The sequence below is a fragment of the Anomaloglossus baeobatrachus genome, chromosome 1, assembly GCF_048569485.1.
Source record: "Anomaloglossus baeobatrachus isolate aAnoBae1 chromosome 1, aAnoBae1.hap1, whole genome shotgun sequence".
Taxonomy (NCBI): domain Eukaryota; kingdom Metazoa; phylum Chordata; class Amphibia; order Anura; family Aromobatidae; genus Anomaloglossus; species Anomaloglossus baeobatrachus.
This window is the reverse complement of record NC_134353.1, coordinates 735,818,656-735,837,868: the sequence shown is the minus strand read 5'-3', so window position 1 is coordinate 735,837,868 and position 19,213 is coordinate 735,818,656. Positions and strand designations below refer to the sequence as shown.

General features: G+C 45.1%; 1 protein-coding gene across 1 annotated transcript in view; it reads left to right on the top strand.

The window, feature by feature from the left end:
* The window catches only part of AACS (acetoacetyl-CoA synthetase), a 154,447-nt gene that overhangs the window by 89,164 nt on the left and 46,070 nt on the right, over positions 1-19,213 (top strand). The window contains exons 9-12 of the mRNA XM_075322439.1: positions 1,470-1,550; positions 4,720-4,844; positions 14,681-14,745; positions 17,661-17,783. Coding sequence (XP_075178554.1) covers positions 1,470-1,550; positions 4,720-4,844; positions 14,681-14,745; positions 17,661-17,783 — 394 coding nt within the window. The remainder of the gene's footprint in view (positions 1-1,469; positions 1,551-4,719; positions 4,845-14,680; positions 14,746-17,660; positions 17,784-19,213) is intronic.

The window sequence follows — 19,213 nt, the reverse complement described above, 5'->3', positions numbered from 1 at the left end:
CAGAGAGTAAATACACACAGATCACACTCACACACAGACATATAGAATACACATAGAAATCAAACGTACATATAAAAAAACAAAAAAAAAAAAGTGGGCTCCGCCGTATTTTTACCATCCAGCCGAGGTAAACACACAGCGGCGGCCCGGTATTCTCAGGCTGGGGAGGGCGAGGGCCAGGGTTAATGCCCCCTCCCGCAGCCGAGAATATCAGCCCGCAGCTGCCCCGGGACTGTCGCATCCATTATGCGACAGTCCCGGAGTGTCTCCGGCTCTTCCAGATTGCCGCGATGTGGTGGTGATCCAGGTAATAACGAGTTAATGGCAGCGCATCGCTGCCACTAAGTCCAAGCTTAATCATGGCAGCGTCTATGAGACAGCTTTCATGATTAACCCGTAAGTAAAGTGAATAAACACAAACACTGAAAAATCCTTTATTTTAAATAAAACCCAAAAAAGCCCCCTCTTTCACCACTTTATTAACGCAATCGACACACAGCTCTGGCGTAATCCACCGAGGTCCCACGACGCTTGCATCCAGCCGCGACTGACACATACTCAATGCAGCCTCGTAACGAGACTGCAGAGTTAATTACAGGTCATTTCTCACAGTCGGTAATGTGAACACATTACTGCTCTCGAGAACTGCAGTGTGTCCTCACAGGGACTCTATCTATTGATTATCTCTCCATCTATCCTTCTATCTATCTATCCATTATCTATTTATTTACATATCTATCTATCTGTCTATCCATCCCTCTATCTATCATTATCTATATATTTATTTACTTATCTATCTATCTATCCCTCTATCTATATCAGAAGGAAATGACCTTTTTTTTTTCTCAATGTGCTTTATTGCATTGAATGCATTAAAACACATGTACCAACCCGTGGAAAAACCGCAACAAAACGCATGCGGATTTCGGTGCGTTTTTTTTTCCGCTGGTGCGGAAATCTTTCTTTAAGAAAATTCCATTTTCTAGTGCGCACAGGGCCTAGTCCTATCAGTCCAGACTATGTGCTGCTGAGGACGATGATCATTTGTGTAAACCACAAGAACATTACACCCGACTAACAAGTTTCTTCCTCGTTGATCAGTAACCTGTTTACACTGCAAGATTATCGTGAAATGAGCTATTCTAGGAATACGTTTTTACAATAATCATACAGTGTAAATGGACCTTGGGTCTTCAAGTGATACCTAGATATGCTGTATTGTTATCATGGTCTCATCTACACATGGAAGGTTGTGGGCGACAACCGCTCATGGCAGCTGTAGGAGTTGTCACCCAACTTTCCGCATTCTCTCAACATCATATAACTCCTGTAACGCCTTCTGATATGCTTCTCAGTAGTTCCGTGCAAGTTTAGAAAATAAGGGCTTGACACACAGGACATCTAATGTACAGTTTGCTCTTTATGTTTTTTTGTATAAAGTCTTTAAAATTATTTTTTTTTTCTTCTAGGGAACATTGATAAAACATTTATCAGAGCATATCCTGCATGGCAATACTACCAGCAGCGATGTCATCATGTATTATACCACGGTACGCCACTTTTTATAGAGGTTGTGTATTATTGGGATCTGTTTGGTATTGGGCGGCCAATGGATAAAAGCTTATGATTTGCTGCTCTTTCTATACAGTAAAATAAATGGAGGTCTGCAACAACATTCAGAGCATGCGCTGGAACCTTTTTCTGCGCATAAATCGAATGTGCTCACAGAGATGTGAGAAGAGCCTTAAAGGGAACCTGTCATCAGAAATTTTGTTTTAAACCTAAAAGTTTCCCCCTCTGCAGCTCGTGGGCTGCATTCTAGCAAGGTTCCTGTACTTTTTGTGGCCCCTTTTTAAACCAAATTAAATACTTTATAAACTTGTACCTTTTGCTATGTAAATTTTGTAAATCGTCCATGGGGGCGGGGCCACAAAAAGTACAGGAACCTTGCTGCAGAGGGGGAAACTTTTAGGATTCAAGCTAAATTTCTGATGACAGGTTCCCTTTAAATCCTGAAGGACTGGACGATTTTTCAGTTTTGTGCTTTTGTTCTCCCTCCCCTTATTCCAAGAGCCATAACTTTTTTTTTTTTTTTAATTTTTCCATCCATTATGCCATGTCATGGCTTGTTTTTTGCAGGACGAGTTGTACTTTTGGATGCCACCATTCAGTTTATGACATGTTGTAATAGAAAACAAGAGAAAAAAATCAAAGTGTGTCAAAATAGCAAAAAAAAGTGAAACCCTGCAAATGTTTTTATTTATTCATTTTTTTATTTACTGCATTAAATTTACTGTAAAACTAACCTGGCAGTATGATTTTCCGGGTCAATATGATTATGCAGATACCAAACATGGACCATTTTTGTTTCATTTAAGTAATTAAAAAAACCCCCAGAAATTTGTAAAAAAAAATAAATAAATAAAAATATGCTTGTGCCTTGACTTTCTCACTGCTTTAACATTATCAGTTTTCGGGCAATGGAGCTATTTGAGGGCAGTGTTTTGTGCCACAAGCCAATATTTTTTTATTGATATCATTTTGGAGTGCATACGCTTTGATGGTCTGTTATTACATTTTTTTCTCTTGCGGCTTCCTAAAAACCATGATTCTGGTATTTTTTTTCTCTAACATGGTTTACCTATTGGATTAGTATAAATTATAGTTTGACAGGTTGGAGTTTTACAAATGCAGTGATATTGTATGTGTATTTTATTTTATTTTTAATTTCTTAATTTAAAAAGGGGCGTGATTTGAAAAAAAAAAAAAAAATTATATATATATATATATATATATATATATATATATATATATATATATATAAATATATATATAAAATAAAAAATTTAATGTTATGGTGGAAAATCAACAACAAGTGGGACACAATTGTGAAGTTGAACGAAATGTATGACTTATTTTAAACCTTTGTAAAAAATAATAAACTTTCAGTGCAGCAAACTCGCTCCAGAAGTTCATTGAGGATCTCTGAATGATCCAATGTTGTCCTAAATGACTGATGATAAATGTAATCCATCTGATTGTAATCAAGTCTCTGTATAAATGCACCTGCTCTGTGATAGCCTCAGTGTTCTGTTTAAAGCACAGAGAGCATCATGAAGACCAAGGAACACAACAGGCAGGTCCGTGATACTGTTGTGGAGAAGTTTTAAAGCCGGATTTGGTTGCAAAAAGATTTCCACAACTTTAAACATGTCAAGAAGCACTGTGCAAGCGATCATATTAAAATGGAAGGAGTATCATACCTCTGCAAATCTACCAAGACCTGGCCGTCCCTCAATAATTTAATCTCAAACAAGGAGAAGACTGATCTGAGATGCAGCCAAGAGGCCCATGATCACTCCGGATGAACTGCAGAGATCTCCAGCTGAGGTGGGAGAGTCTGTCCATAGGACAACAATCAGTCATACACCGCAAAAATCTGGCCTTTATGGAAGAGTAGCAAGAAGAAAACCATTTCTCAAAGATATCCATAAAAAGTGTAGTTTAAAGTTTGCCACAAGCCACCTGGGAGAGACACCAAACATGTGGAAGAAGGTGCTATGATCAAATGAAACCAAAATCGAACTTTTTGGGCACAATGCCAAACAATATGTTTGATGTAAAAGCAACACAGCTCATCACCCTGAACACACCATCCCCACTGTCAAACATGTTGGTGCCAGCATCATAATTTGGGCCTGCTTTTCTTCAGCAGGGACAGGAACGATGGTTAAAATTGATGGGTAGATGGATGGAGCCAAATACAGGACTATTCTTGAAGAAAACCTGTTGGAGTCTGCAAAAGACCTGTGACTGGGAGGGAGATTTGTCTTCCAACAAGACAATGATCCCAAACATAAAGCAAAATCTACAATGGAATGGTTCACAAATAAACGTATCCAGGTGTTAGAATGGCCAAGTCATAGTCCAGACCTGAATCCAATCGAGAATCTGTGGAAAGAGCTGAAAACTGCTGTTCACAAACGCTCTCCATCCAACCTCACTAAGCTCGAGCTATTTGCAAAGGAAGAATGGGCAATAATTTCAGTCCCCCGATGTGCAAAACTGATAGAGACATACCCCAAGTGACTTGCAACTGTAATCGCAGCAAAAGGTGGCGCTACAAAGTATTAACTTAAAGGGGCCGAATAATATTGCATGCCCCAATTTTCAGTTTATTATTTTCTATAAAAGTTTACAATAAGCAATAAATTTCGATCAACTTCACAATTGTGTCCCACTTGTTGTTGATTCTTTACCACAAAATTTTTTTTTTTATCTTTACGTTTGAAGCCTGAAATGTGGGAAAAGGTTGAAAAATTCAAAGGGGCCGAATACTTTCGCAAGGCACAGTATAAGGTTGCAGAAGGATTGTGTATATGTTGTAATGGAGAAAGAGGGTACATGTACTGTAGAGGGGAGAAAAGAGGGGTTATTCTAAACATGTCTGTTAAATCCAGAACAGGTCACCAAATGTTCAGGGTATGTGTAGTAATTCCCAAGCTGTGAAATATACAGACAGAACAGCATGGAATAATATTCTTTCTGTGAGGTAAAACATGTCTAAAAATAGGGAGGGAAATGTTTTACCTCACGTAAGCAGCACCTGCAATAACTAGCATGAGTAATAAACTCTAATAAATTAGAGGAGCTTTCAGAGTTGACAACTGCTTTTTGTGACTATACAGATAGGCTTACAAATTATCTCTTTTTGTTCAGGCTGGCTGGATGATGTGGAATTGGCTGGTTACGGCAATTGCCACTGGAGCCTCTCTGGTGCTTTATGATGGCTCTCCTCTTGTACCAGGTCCGAATGTGCTGTGGGACCTTGTGGACCGTTTGGGGTAAAGTAGATAAAACTGTTACTTGTTTAAAATGGTCAATCAGACTTACTCTTTCCCAACTGATGCAAAACATAACTCTGTGCCCTAAAAATGCTTTTAAAGGTAACCTTTCATGTGAAAAAACACTATTAACCTGTAGATATGGGGTTAATTTGCAGGTTAATAGCGTTCTGAACCTGCCCAGCTTTCGCACTTAGAGCCCTGCTGCCGGGAGGAAAGGAACTTTATTCCTCTTGGCAACTTTCAGCTTCCAGTCATAGTTGTGGCTCTAGCGCAGGTTCAGTCACCACTATATAGTGAGGCATGGCTGTAACTGTGTCCCGGCACTGACTGACAGCCGGCTCTGCATTACCGCTTACCATTTGAGCCGTCTGGCAGTCAGCACTGGGTTTGCGGTTTACAGACAATGCTCAACATAAACTGAGTGGTGACAGAAACTGCGCTGGTGCCACCCCTATGACTGGAAGCTGAATGCTGCCGGGAGGTATAAAATTAATTTCCTCCCAGCAGCGGGGCTCTAAGTGAGGGCGCCGGGCTGGTTGAGAATGCTATTGACCTGTAGATTTACCCCATAACTACAGGTTTAATGTTAATGGGATAAACATACTATTCTGCACCTAACATATATAAATGTATATAATCATACCAATCATATCAATTCAGGCTATAGATCCAGCCCCTAGTTGGTGTGCTGGTACTATTTCGGTTTCTCTCCACGTGATCATACATTGTAAGCTTATAGTAAATGACTCATTATGCTTATTTAATTTTGCCTTGACGTCTCTGCAGTATTTTCCCAGTGACATTTAGCTGAGCGCTCGGATGAAAGGTTATGTCCCACAGAGATGACTCTTTCTAGAGAAAGGTTAATCAAATCTAAGAAAAACTGGTGGGCTAACCATGGCCGTCCAAATCTTACTCAAATGGTCTGTATTCTCTAAGAGACCTAGTTATTCTAATTGGTGGATATTTTATAGTATCCCAGGTGTTATATGCCAAGTGAATGTATTCTCTTATCCCTTTTATATATATTTATAATATATATAAAGGGATAGCGGAAGAATATGTCAGTGGCATATGTGTTACACTAGATGGCCTACCAGGTGGTTTCCACGAAGTTCTATACAACTGAGCTGCAAAACCAGTCATCTAACCTGTGGATAGGACATGGGTGTCAGATCAGCGATGGTCACCCCCACCGATCAGGTGATCTCAGCTATGGCCGGATGCAAAAAAATTGTGGAATAGAATAAATGTTTAGTGGAAGTTGTCAGGTTTTGCAGATCAGCTAATGAATGTGGAGTTGATCCGCAGCACCTGATAGCAGCCATTAAAAAGTGTGAGTTTTGCTGTTCTACTCCACAACTTTTTACATCTGGCCATTGTTGGCAGCTGATCAGTGAGAGTGCCAGGTGCCTATAGATTTGATATTTATCTATCTGGTGTGTGCCGTGTAGAAAAGGTACATTCAGACAGACACTGCATTTCCACCCACAATAACATACAGTCAGGGCCAGAAATATTTGGACAGTGACACAAGTTTTGTTATTTTAGCTGTTTACAAAAACATGTTCAGAAATACAATTATATATATAATATGGGCTGAAAGTGCACATTCCCAGCTGCAATATGAGAGTTTTCACATCCAAATCGGAGAAAGGGTTTAGGAATCATAGCTCTGTAATGCATAGCCTCCTTTTTTTTCAAGGGACCAAAAGTAATTGGACAAGGGACTCTAAGGGCTGCAATTAACTCTGAAGGCGTCTCCCTCGTTAACCTGTAATCAATGAAGTAGTTAAAAGGTCTGGGGTTGGGGGCGTGTCCTAGACATGGTGGCGTGAGGAAGCTTACCTCCAGAGCTCCTGCGCCCACAGCTTTATTTTGCAGACTCCTGCGGTCCCTTCTCACCCGAGATGGCCCCCAAGAAAAGACCGGGCGGTGCCCCCGCCTCCGCATCCCCCGGAGTGAGTCAGAAGCCCCAGGGGAGCCTCTCTAGATACCTGGCGGTGTCGGGCCGGGAGCTCCCGCCGGCGGCCCTGGACAAGATGGCGCCGGCGTCTCAGCAGCGTTCCCCGGCTGGGGATTCCCCTGGAGCGACACGGCGCCCGCCCACAGCCTCTGCAGCAGCTCGGGTGTCGGGTGAAGGGGAGAAGTTGGTGAACGTCACAGCAGGGAGACCGGCGGCGGCAGGTCAAGGTACAGAAGCATGGAGGAGGGGGGGACCCACAGGCCCGGCCACACAGCATGTCACTGAGGGGGCAGTGGAGGCCTCGGCATCTGGGGGACCACCTGTGCTGGGATTCCCTGCGTTCCTCTGCACCCCTGGTACACCTCCTTCTCTGGCCCAAGCAGAAGACCCCTTGATGACAGGCGACCAGCCCCCTGGCCCCCCCCGGGATGACTTGCAGGCTTTGAGAGAGCTTATATTGGCCCTCCCCAGCAAAAAAGATCTGGAGGATGTGGTGGCCAGGATAGAATCCTCCCAGCAGATGGCGCTGACCACCCTGAGGGAGGAAATGGTGGTGCTGGAAGATAGAATAGAGGCAACAGAGCAAGCACAGGAGTCCCTGGAGGGTAGAATGGAAAGGATTGAACGGGACTGTGAGTCTTCTAATGCCCGCATTAGGGAGCTAGCTCTGCTATTGGACGATCAAGAAAACAGGGGCAGAAGAAATAATATAAGGCTGAAAGGTATACCGGAGGACTGGCCCCAAGATCTGCTGCGCACCAATGTCTTATCCATATTCAATCAAGTCACTGATCGCCCACCTGAGGCCTCCTATCTCTTTGACAGAATTCACAGGGTCGCAAGGCCTGGCCCCAGATCTGCTTCCTTCCCCAGAGACGTTTTATGTCGCTTGCATTATTATGGGGACAGAGAGAGGATTCTTCAGGGAGCCTGGTCGAAGGGCTCTGTGGAAGTAGATGGGGCTGTGGTGAAGCTATTTCCGGACGTCTCCAGCCGCACACTATACATGAGACGGTTGCTTCACCCCCTTCTGCTCAAAATCAAAGAGGCAAGCGCCTCGTACAGATGGGGCCACCCCTTTCATCTGATTGTCCGCAAGGGGGACTCCGTGTTCCCATTGAGGAGGCACTCTGAGCTTTCAAAATTGTATGACTTTCTTGGAATACCAGACTGCTCAATCCCGGACTGGATGGAGTGGGAACCTCAGGCCCCAACAGGGCGGCGAAGGAGGAGGGACGGCGTCCGGGCCTCCCCCTGTGATGATTTTGGAGGGTCATGAAATCTCTCGGTTGCTGATGGGTCGGGGAAGTGACCAAAGTGGTGGCTGAGTGGTCGGGAGAGGAGTATGGTTGGGGGTTACCTGGGGGTGCCCCCTGACCTCCTGGCTCCGATGGCAAGTGTTCTGGCCATACGACTGGCCCAACAGTCCACAGCATACTGACTAATGTTCATTGCAACTTTGATCTGTTGTCGTTGGGTCGTTTGTGGGGCGGGCGGGGGAGGGGGGTTTTTGCATTTCCATCTTGGGTGGGAGGGTCCGTGGGAGGTTAATTTGACAGACCCTCCCCGGTTGTTTGGGGTCTGGGTCATCAGGCTTAAATAAGTGAGGCGCGGGTTGGAGCTCTGGCCACATGTCAGTTCTTGTCCCTATCTATACCTAAGCAGTTTCTGGGCTGGTCCCTGGTACTGCGTGCGGCAGAACAGCTGCTTTTCCACTCTCTGTCTTTTCACTTTCTGCTCTTCTACATCTTTCTCTCTCCCCTGCTAAAGGGTCTTCGCTTTCGCTTGCCTATATTCTTTCCACCCCCCCTCTTCCACTCATCCGTTTTCCCCCTCTCTTTCCCCCTCCCTCTTATTTTCTTTTTTTTTTTTTTTTTTTTTTTTTTTTTTTTTTTGTGTGTGTAACTTGTTGTTTGTTCCTCCAGAGGTCAGTGACGGAGTATGACGAAGCTGAGACAAGCTGAGCTTCGGGTGGGCTCACTGAATGTTAAGGGTCTTCACAGCCCGGAGAAACGGTCTATTCTCCTGAACCTACTATGGAAAAATCGAATTCAGGTCGCTTTCCTCCAAGAAACACACTACTGTGAGGCAAAACCATACAAACTTGCCGATAGAAGGTATCCTGTTGTGCATCATTCACCCTCCCCTGACTCTAGATCCAGGGGCACAAGCATCTTAATGTCCAGTACGCTCCCATGGGAACTGTTGGACTCTCGTTCGGATGATCAGGGAAGGCTTCTGATGCTCAAGGGACGCATTGCTACTCAGACTTTCACCTTTGTGGCGGTCTACTTGCCAAATTCGGGTCAATGCCCCACATTGCTGCGTTACCTTGAGCAGATAGAGGAATTCTCTGAGGGTACTCTGGTCCTCGGGGGTGACTTTAATGTTGTGTTGGAGCCGCCGAGGGATAGCTCCAAAGGAGTGTCCAGTGTGCCACATTCGGCACTACGTCGCTTGCGACGGGGTTTACATGACCATCAACTAATAGACGCATGGCGATTGCTGCATCCATCAGACAAAGATTTCTCATTTTACTCGGCAGTACATGATTGCTACTCCAGGTTAGACCTCTTTTTCCTCAAACATGGGGATCTACATTCTCTGGTGGCTTCCTCAATCGAGTGCATATCATTCTCTGATCACGCCTTGATCACAATAACTCTATCCCTCGGCTACCCCATCGGGAGGCAGAGTCAATGGACCCTGAACACTTCGCTACTTGACGAACTGGTGACAATGCAGGAAATAAGGGAGGCCTTGAGGGAATATTTCAGCGGCAGCGGGGGGGGAGAGGTGTCCCCGGGCATTGTCTGGGAGGCACACAAATGTGTGGTGAGGGGACTGTTCATCAAACATGGGGCACGTCTGAAGAGAGAAAGAGAGGCTAAGGTTACATCCCTTCTGACAGACATTAGAGAGTTGGAGGCAATCCACAAGGGGTCTCTGGGAGGGGACGTGGGGGCCATTTTGGTCAAGAAGAGGGAGGAGTTGCGGTCCCTGCTATATTATAAGGCTAGGGGAACATTGGCTAGGTGCAGACGGCATTTCTATGAATTTGGCAATAAGAGTGGCAGGGCCCTGGCTAGAGCTCTGAGGACTCAGAGAGCGAGAGGATATGTTTCGAAGGTGCACATCGCGGGAGACAGGTGGGCTACTCTGCCGAAAGACATTGCCTCCGCTTTTAAAGATTTTTATTCCACCCTTTATGCAGTTGATGAGGGGCGGTCTGGGAAGGCCAGGACGGAATTGCGTAGCCGTATACGGAAGTACATCGCGGACTCCGGCTTGGGTTGTCTCAAGCCGGAGGCTGCGGCTGATCTGGAAAGGCCCATCTCGGAGGAGGAATACTGGTCCGCACTTAAAAAATCTCCCACAGGCAAGGCCCCTGGCCCGGATGGTTTTCCTCTGCTCTATTACAAAAAGTTGGATTCCATTTTGATTTCCCCGTTTCTCTCAGCATTTAACCATGGCCCACATGCTGAAGCCGTCCCCTTGCCAAGGGATGCCCTGGCTGCTAATATTGTAGTTATCCCCAAAGAGGGCAAAGACCCTACTTCGTGCTCTAGTTATCGACCCATTTCTCTCCTCAACACAGACCTGAAGCTCTTCACTAGGATTCTTTCGGATAGACTTTCCCCATTGCTGGGGGAGATTGTTCACCCAGACCAGGCGGGGTTCATGATGGGTAGGGAAGCAAGGGACAATACGACTAAGGCTTTGAACATAATACACAAGGCTAAATCCGATGGGCTGCCTTTGATGCTTCTGTCAACCGACGCAGAAAAAGCGTTCGACAGAGTTAACTGGATTTTTATGGAGGAGGTCTTGCGGGCTGTGGGGTTGGGGAGTATGATGCTTGCTTGGATTTGCTCCCTGTACAGCATCCCTTCGGCAGCAGTCAGAGTGAACGGTCTCCTTTCAGAGAGATTCCCCATTCGCAATGGAACAAGACAGGGCTGTCCTCTCTCGCCCCTGATTTTCATATTGACTCTGGAACCCCTGCTCAGTCGGATCAGAAGTAACGTTAACATTTCGGGCCCTAACGCCTCAGGTTCTACTTATAAAATAGCGGCTTATGCGGACGATTTGCTTTTTTTTATTACCAACCCGCGGGTTTCCCTCCCTAACCTTCTGAGAGAGTTGGACACATACTCCTCTCTATCCAACTTTAAAATTAATATGTCAAAATCGGAGGCCCTAAATATATCTCTTCCCCTTGAGCAAGTCACATCGCTACAATCTGCGTTCGAGTTTAGGTGGGCTAGCCAGTCCCTGAAGTATTTGGGAGTCCAGTTGACTGCGGACCCTAGTCAAATTTACAAGTTGAATTATCTCCCGCTTCTGCAGTCAATTGGGAAAGATTGCGCTAACTGGGGGAAGGGCTACTTCACATGGTTCGGGAGATGTGCAATTTTGAAGATGAATATCCTGCCACGTCTCTTATACCTCTTCCAATCCTTGCCGATTAAAATCCCTAGCTCTTTCTTCAAGGAACTGGCCTCTCTACAGATCAAATTTATCTGGGCCAACAAGCCTGCGAGACTTTCCCGGTCTCTTTTGTGCAGACCTAAGAGTAGGGGAGGCTTGGGTATCCCAGACCTCAAAAAGTATTACTTGGCCACGCACATGGTTAGGGTATTGGACTGGTGCCGTCATTCCGGCACAAAGCCATGGGTGGCCCTAGAACAGAGTTTCTCGGAAATACATCTCCCGGCCATCCCCTGGCTTTTGAACCTCTCCCTGCCGGCTCTGAGATCCCATCCTACCATTGGCGCCACTCTTGAATGCTGTGCGATAGGGGAGGTCAGACGACTCCTTTTGCCAGTACCTTCTCCTATGACACCCATTCTGGGTGACCCGGAATTCCGTCCTGGTCTTTCGGACCCGGTCTTCAGAAAGTGGGTTCAAGGGGGCAAATTCAGAGCTTGTCATCTGGGTAGAGAGGGGGATTGGCTTTCACTAGCGGATATCCGGGGCTTCTTGCCTGCGGGTCCCCTGGGGGATTGGAGGGCTATGCAGTTGAGGCACTACATGCACTCCCTCCCTCGCTTCAGTCGATATGTCGGACCTCCTACGGGGTTTGAAAAGTTGTGCCTGGGAGAGGGAGTCTTACGGCACTCACTATCTCTGGTATATAATATGCTATCAGATCCGGGGGATTTGCCCCCCCCGGCCTACCTGCTGCAGTGGGAGAGGGACCTGGGGATTAGTTTATCTGACTCACAAAGAAACAACATTCTCCAGCTGGCACATAGAACTTCGATCAGTTCCAGACTGTTGGAAGCTAACTACAAACTGTTGGCTAGGTGGTACAGGGTCCCGACCAGACTCCATAGAATGTTTCCCTCAGTTGACCCAGTTTGTTGGAGATGCGGTCTGGGGGAGGGTGATTTTATGCACATTTTCTGGTCCTGCCCTTCGTTGCAGCGGTTTTGGTCAGAAGTGGGGGAGGTAATCAGACGAGTGACCGGTACTACTGAGACATTGGGTCCGGAGCTGTTCATTCTACAGCTTTCCGAACTCCCGGTCTCTAAATATAGGCGATCTTTGCTTAGATTTCTGGTCATGTCGGCCAGGTCTTGCATCCCGCTTGGTTGGAAGTCTACTACCCCCCCCACGGTGACACAGTGGGTCTCGCGGATTAACGATCTGATGTACATGGAGGATTTGACATCCTCTATTAACGATCGCCAGGAGGACTTTTATCGGACATGGTTTCCATGGATGGAGTTCACCTACTCGGCGGAATATGCGGACTTGCTCTTGGAACCTCAGGAGTAGTGATTTACCCCCTTTTTTTTTTTTTTTTTTTTTTTTTTTTTTCTTTCTCTCTCCTTCTCTCTTTCTTTCTCCCCCTCTCTTCTTTCCTTTTCCACACTATTCCCCGATCTTCCTTCCTGCTTTCTTCTTCCACCCCTTTCTCTATTTCTCTCTTTCTCTACAGGCCTTCAATCTTTTTCAGGCTTTGACTTCTTTTTCTTCGCTCTTCTCCCTACTTCCCTAAAGTTGGGTCGGCTTATAAAAGATGTAAACTGGGCCAGACTTGAGTAGTAGTGGAGTTGGGAATTGCATATGTGTGCTGACTGTTTGTATATATATTACCGTCATTTCTGTAATAATACCTGCGTCCCAGTTGGGAGCAGGGGATGTATTGTTTGATACGAGTTTGGCTTTAAAATAAAGAATTTAAAAAAAAAAAAAAAAAGGTCTGGGGTTGATTACAGGTGTGTGGTTTTGCATTTGGAAGCTGTTGCTGTGACCAGACAACATGCGGTCTAAGGAACTCTCAATTGAGGTGAAGCAGAACATCCTGAGGCTGAAAAAAAAGAAAAAATCCATCAGAGAGATAGCAGACATGCTTGAAGTAGAAAAATCAACAGTCGGGTACATTATGAGAAAAAAGGAATTGACTGGTGAGCTTGGGAACTCAAAAAGGCCTGGGCGTCCACGGATGACAACAGTGGTGGATGATCGCCGCATACTTTCTTTGGTGAAGAAGAACCCGTTCACAACAGCAACTGAAGTCCAGAACACTCTCAGTGAAGTAGGTGTATCTGTCTCTAAGTCAACAGTAAAGAGAAGACTCCATGAAAATAAATACAAAGGGTTCACATCTAGATGCAAACCATTCATCAATTCCAAAAATAGACAGGACAGAGTTAAATTTGCTGAAAAACACCTCATGAAGCCAGCTCAGTTCTGGAAAAGTATTCTATGTACAGATGAGACAAAGATCAACCTGTACCAGAATGATGGGAAGAAAAAAGTTTGGAGAAGAAAGGGAACGGCACATGATCCAAGGCACACCACATCCTCTGTAAAACATGGTGGAGGCAACGTGATGGCATGGGCATGCATGGCTTTCAATGGCACTGGGTCATTTGTGTTTATTGATGACATAACAGCAGACAAGAGTAGCCGGATGAATTCTGAAGTGCACCGGGATATACTTTCAGCCCAGATTCAGCCAAATGCCGCAAAGTTGATCGGACGGCGCTTCATAGTACAGATGGACAATGACCCCAAGCATACAGCCAAAGCTACCCAGGAGTTCATGAGTGCAAAAAAGTGGAACATTCTGCAATGGCCAAGTCAATCACCAGATCTTAACCCAATTGAGCATGCATTTCACTTGCTCAAATCCAGACTTAAGACAGAAGGACCGACAAACAAGCAAGACCTGAAGGCTGCGGCTGTAAAGGCCTGGCAAAGCATTAAGAAGGAGGAAACCCAGCATTTGGTGATGTCCATGGGTTCCAGACTTAAGGCAGTGATTGCCTCCAAAGGATTCGCAACAAAATATTGAAAATAAAAATATTTTGTTTGGGTTTGGTTTATTTGTCCAATTACTTTTGACCTCCTAAAATGTGGAGTGTTTGTAAAGAAATGTGTACAATTCCTACAATTTCTATCAGATATTTTTGTTCAAACCTTCAAATTAAACGTTACAATCTGCACTTGAATTCTGTTGTAGAGATTTCATTTCAAATCCAATGTGGTGGCATGCAGAGCCCAACTCGCGAAAATTGTGTCACTGTCCAAATATTTCTAGACCTAACTGTAGATACCTTTTAAATTGGCTATTGGGTTATTTTTTCTTTGTCAAATGGCTACAACGTCACTACTTATTTGTTAAGGTCTTGCACATAAATTGGGATAAGACGCCAAACCAGATACTCCAGTTTCTCAATTTTCAGACACGTGTTTTGGGTTGTTTTCTCCTCATCAGTGCAAAGCAGAAGGTCTGATTTTAGCTGTATGCCAATTCAGAGTAAGGAGACTTATAAGCCATGCAATTCTTCTCATAAGTAAGTTAACCAAGATTTCTCTAGCTTTTTAAAGTCTGGATTTTGTTTTTTTACAGGATAACCATTCTGGGGACTGGAGCCAAATGGTTGTCCGTACTAGAGGAGAAAAACCTTAAACCTTGTAAGTTTGTTTGTTTGTTTCTTTCTTATAGTTGAAATGACTTCCTGACCATATTATGCATGAAAGTGCTAGATCCACCAGAGTATGATCTGCTTTTACTGCTTTTACTGCATCCTCAGTGTGACCAGTAGAGAGGGTCTTGAAGGCTCAGTGCTCCACACCCTTTAGGAGGTCTATATGACCTAATCTATATATATATATAATTGTCTTATTCTGTCTGTCTGTCTTGCTCCAAAATTACGTCATTACAGTGACAACCATCGCATTGGCCGCCACTTGGCTCGGCCTGGCCCCGCTCCCCCGCACGCATTCCCCAAACCCACACGGAGCCCCGACTCCCAGGTGACTACTGCACCCCCGGGAGCCCACACCGGCGACCCAGCCGAGACATACCCTTGCGTTGCTGGGATTGTGCTGGAGCCGGCGTACGCTGGTAACCATGGTACACATCGGGTAACCATGGAAACCACTTTGCTTAATTACCCGATTGTGTACCATGGTTACCAGCATATGCCAGCTCCCTGCCCATTCAGATCGTTGGTCTCCCGCTGTCAAACACGCCGATGCGTGCTGCACAGCAGGAGACCAACAAACAAAACATGAACCAGCACTGTCGCTTTGAATAGTTACCTGATGTATACCGTGGTTACTAGCTTACCCCGGCTCCCGGCACACGTGTGCCGGAGCTGACTTACGCTGGTAACCATGGTACACATCGGGTAACTATGGAAACCGCTTTGCACACTGTGCCCGGTCGTCCACGCCCCCCGCACACTGTGCCCGGTCGTCCACGCCCCCCGCACACTGTGCCCGGTCGGCCACGCCCCCGCACACTGTGCCCGCTCGGCCACGCCCCCCGCACACTGTGCCCGCTCGGCCACGCCCCCCACACACTGTGCCCGTTCGGCCACGCCCCCCGCACACTGTGCCCGCTCGCCCGCGCCCCCGCACACTATGCCCGCTCGCCCACGCCCCCGCACACATTGGGCACCTATACACCTTTCCCCCAGGACTACTCCACCTATTAGACTCCTCTACCCCCAGGACTACTCCTCCTATTTTACTCCTCTCCCCCCAGGACTACTCCTATTATCCTCCTCTCCCCCCAGGACTACTCCTCCTGTTATACTCCTCTCCCCCCCAGGACTACTCCTCCTATTATCCTCCTCTCTCACCAGGACTACTCCTCCTATTATCCTCCTCTCCCCCAGGACTACTCTTCCTATTATATTCCTCACCTCCAGGACTACTCCTCCTATTATACTCCTCTCTCCCCAGGACTACTCCTCCAACACACACTGCACAAAACATACCTTCCCCCAAAACACACACACCCCCCACACAAACCACGCAACACACACACAGCACCACACACACACAACGCTGCAGACACACAGCGCTCCACAAACAACTCAACACACAAACACCGCTCTCACCCCCCCCACACCTAGACAACACCCAGAACATTTACAGCACCCTACACAAACACTTGGCAACTACACACAACAGCATATATATATATATATATATATATATATATATATATATATATATATATATATATATATATATATATATATTTAAAACAAGAATCATACATTAACTACACAGTAAATTCTAGAATACCCGATGCGTTAGAATCGGGCCACCTTCTAGTATCTTAATAATCATCTGTTGTGGTTGGTAGTATACAGAGTGTTGGCTGCATAATTATGGAATGGTGTGGGGTATTTTTCTGTTTTGTGTTTTTTTTCCCCTAACCTTTTATTACCTGAGAGTTTTTAAGTGAATTCACAAAAATATATTATTGGAAAACAATCCATAAGGAACTAGATTTATTGGATGTGGATGTAAGAGAGATGATTCTGGAGTGAGGTTTTTATTTGGGTGTAATTGGGAAGATTTGCTAAAAAATGTTGGAAACCCCAACAACAATTTAATAGTTACTGTCTATGCATAAGAAGACATTTTCTAGACTCACATTCACTAGTGATTCTAATTGGAATTAACAGATAGCAATTACCTTGCTTACATCTCACAACGTCAGTGAAAAACACATGTTTTTCAGTGACGTGATAAAGATGCATAGGTCCCTCTGTGTGCTGTGATTTAGCACACGTGGGACATCCGTGTGCTCTCCGTGATAGTACACGGAGATCAGGAAATTCTATACTCACCTGTTTACGCCGGTGATGTCCGTGGTGCTGAAGTCTCCCGCGATGCTGTGTCCGGCCCCTGCAGTCTCCCCGCTGCTGCTACTTTGCCATCTGTGCAGTGAATATGTATTAGCATAATTAGTGGGCCTGCAAGCAGGAGACAGCTGCAGCTGAAGACAGCATCGCTGGAGACAGGTGAGTTTACAAAGCCTTTTATTTTAAATCTACGTGATTTCTTTGCTGGATGTCACACGGATCACACCACTGCGTAGTCTGGTCCGTGTGACATAAGTGATGCCGCACGGAAACATGGTCCGTGAAAAATCACTGGTGTGTGCGCAGACCCATTGATTTTAATGGGTCTGCGTATGTCCGTGATTCTGGTACGTATAAAAACTGCAACATACGTACCAGAATCACTGACATGTGAAGGGGGCCTTAGGCTGGTTGCAGATGACCGAAATTTACAGCCTGACTAGTTGAGGGGCTTCTGACTCTATCTCAACAGCCTCCTGGGCATATACGAGGATGTTGAGTTCAGGTTTGGAGACCCACAGCCAGTCCGAACATGGCAGTCTGTACTTGGATTGTGAATGTCTGACATGGGAATCCTTAGTGGGGAGAATGTTACTCTTGATGACATTTTTAAGAAATAATGAAATGTGAATAACAGAAGAAATAATATCTCGCTGAAATTCATATAATGCCTGTAGTGTAATCCGACAATAAGTAATAGAAAATGACATGGATTGTTAACAGGTGAAACGCACAGTCTTCAAACTCTTCATACAATATTGTCAACGGGATCGCCTCTGAAGCCACAAAGCTACGATTACGTGTATGAACACATAAAGAATAATGTCCTCCTTGGCTCCATCTCTGGTAAGTTTGAGAAGCTGTGTTCTTACGCTGCCGGGTATATGGTGACAACATGTTCTGGAGTGTCTTCACTTGCATCAGTCGCGATCTCACTCTCACTGTAGGGCCACCTTCTGCCAGTGAATTTATCAGTATGTTTATGGGGTCTGTGGGAAATAAGCTATGAAAACCACAGAAGAACGTCCAATCCAGGGCCCCAATGTGAACCACCCGCCTCTTCGCTTCCCACGTTCATTATTTTCTCAAAAAAGAACTAATCGAAGAGGACATATAATGTTTAATTAGCAGGATTTTGGCGCAGTTTGATATTTTCACTCCTCTTAATTGTACTTTTTGGTTGCTCCAGTTTTCACGTAGTTAACCTTTATAAGCAAAACCAATACAGTCTCCTGATTAAATATGATATATGTAACAATTTCCAACTGGGAAATGAGTTCTTCGCTCGCGTGTGTTTTGTAGTTCGTAAAAGTACATTAATTAAAATCTGCCTTGAGTTTCCGTAGCTCATTATAGAAGGATAAAGAAGATTTCCTCCAAATACAAATCCTCGATTTATATTTTTAATTATATCTATTTTTTCAAGGTTATTCTGTAAAATCGTTCTAAATTTAAAGCTTACAAAAGTACGTCCTAAAAAAAGGCTTTTGCATGTTCTCTGACCTGGTCATATATGAGATAAAGCAGGGATGATGAGGGACAAATGTTCTTCACTTTGTAATTTCACAGGAATCGTCCTTTCCCAAACGTTTATTTAAAGATCCCGGCGTTCTGTGTCATATCCGGGCGCAGGACCGGAAGTGACGTCGTTGGTTGGCATGGTGGAGCGCGGCCGGATATGACACAGAACGCCGGGAACTTTAAATAATTGTAGTACCATACACATGACAGTGCCATCCTGCAGCGGTGATTCCTCATATTCACATGCACTCCTGTCCTTCATAAGCGACCACCAATCTTGGTAAGAATATATTTTAATTTATGCTCCCTTTGGTTTTTTAGGCATCTAGTGGTCCGTGCTGGAAAACTTACTCATATAAATTACTATGAAAGGGATACTTTATTCCTATAGGTGGCCCCCTTCCTTGAGTAGATCCATATCCTAAAAGTATATATTTTTTATTTTTGATCTTAAAGGGAACCTGTCACCAGAATTTTCGCCATTAAACCAAAAGAATCCTCTTCTGCAGCTCATGGACTGCATTCTATAAAGGTTCATCTTGCTACTGGCCCCTCTTTCAGACCTAAATAACAACTTTATAAAATATTACTTTTTGCTATGGTAATGAGGTTTCCTGGCCCCGTTGGCAGGCTGTATTTCGTCTGTTATCCCCCCTTCTGCCACTGTTCGCGGTCCCCCAGTGTTCATTTACATAGATGAGGCCAGTGCCCTCATGTTCCACAGTGCTCCTGAAGTCTCGCACATGCGCAGTGGC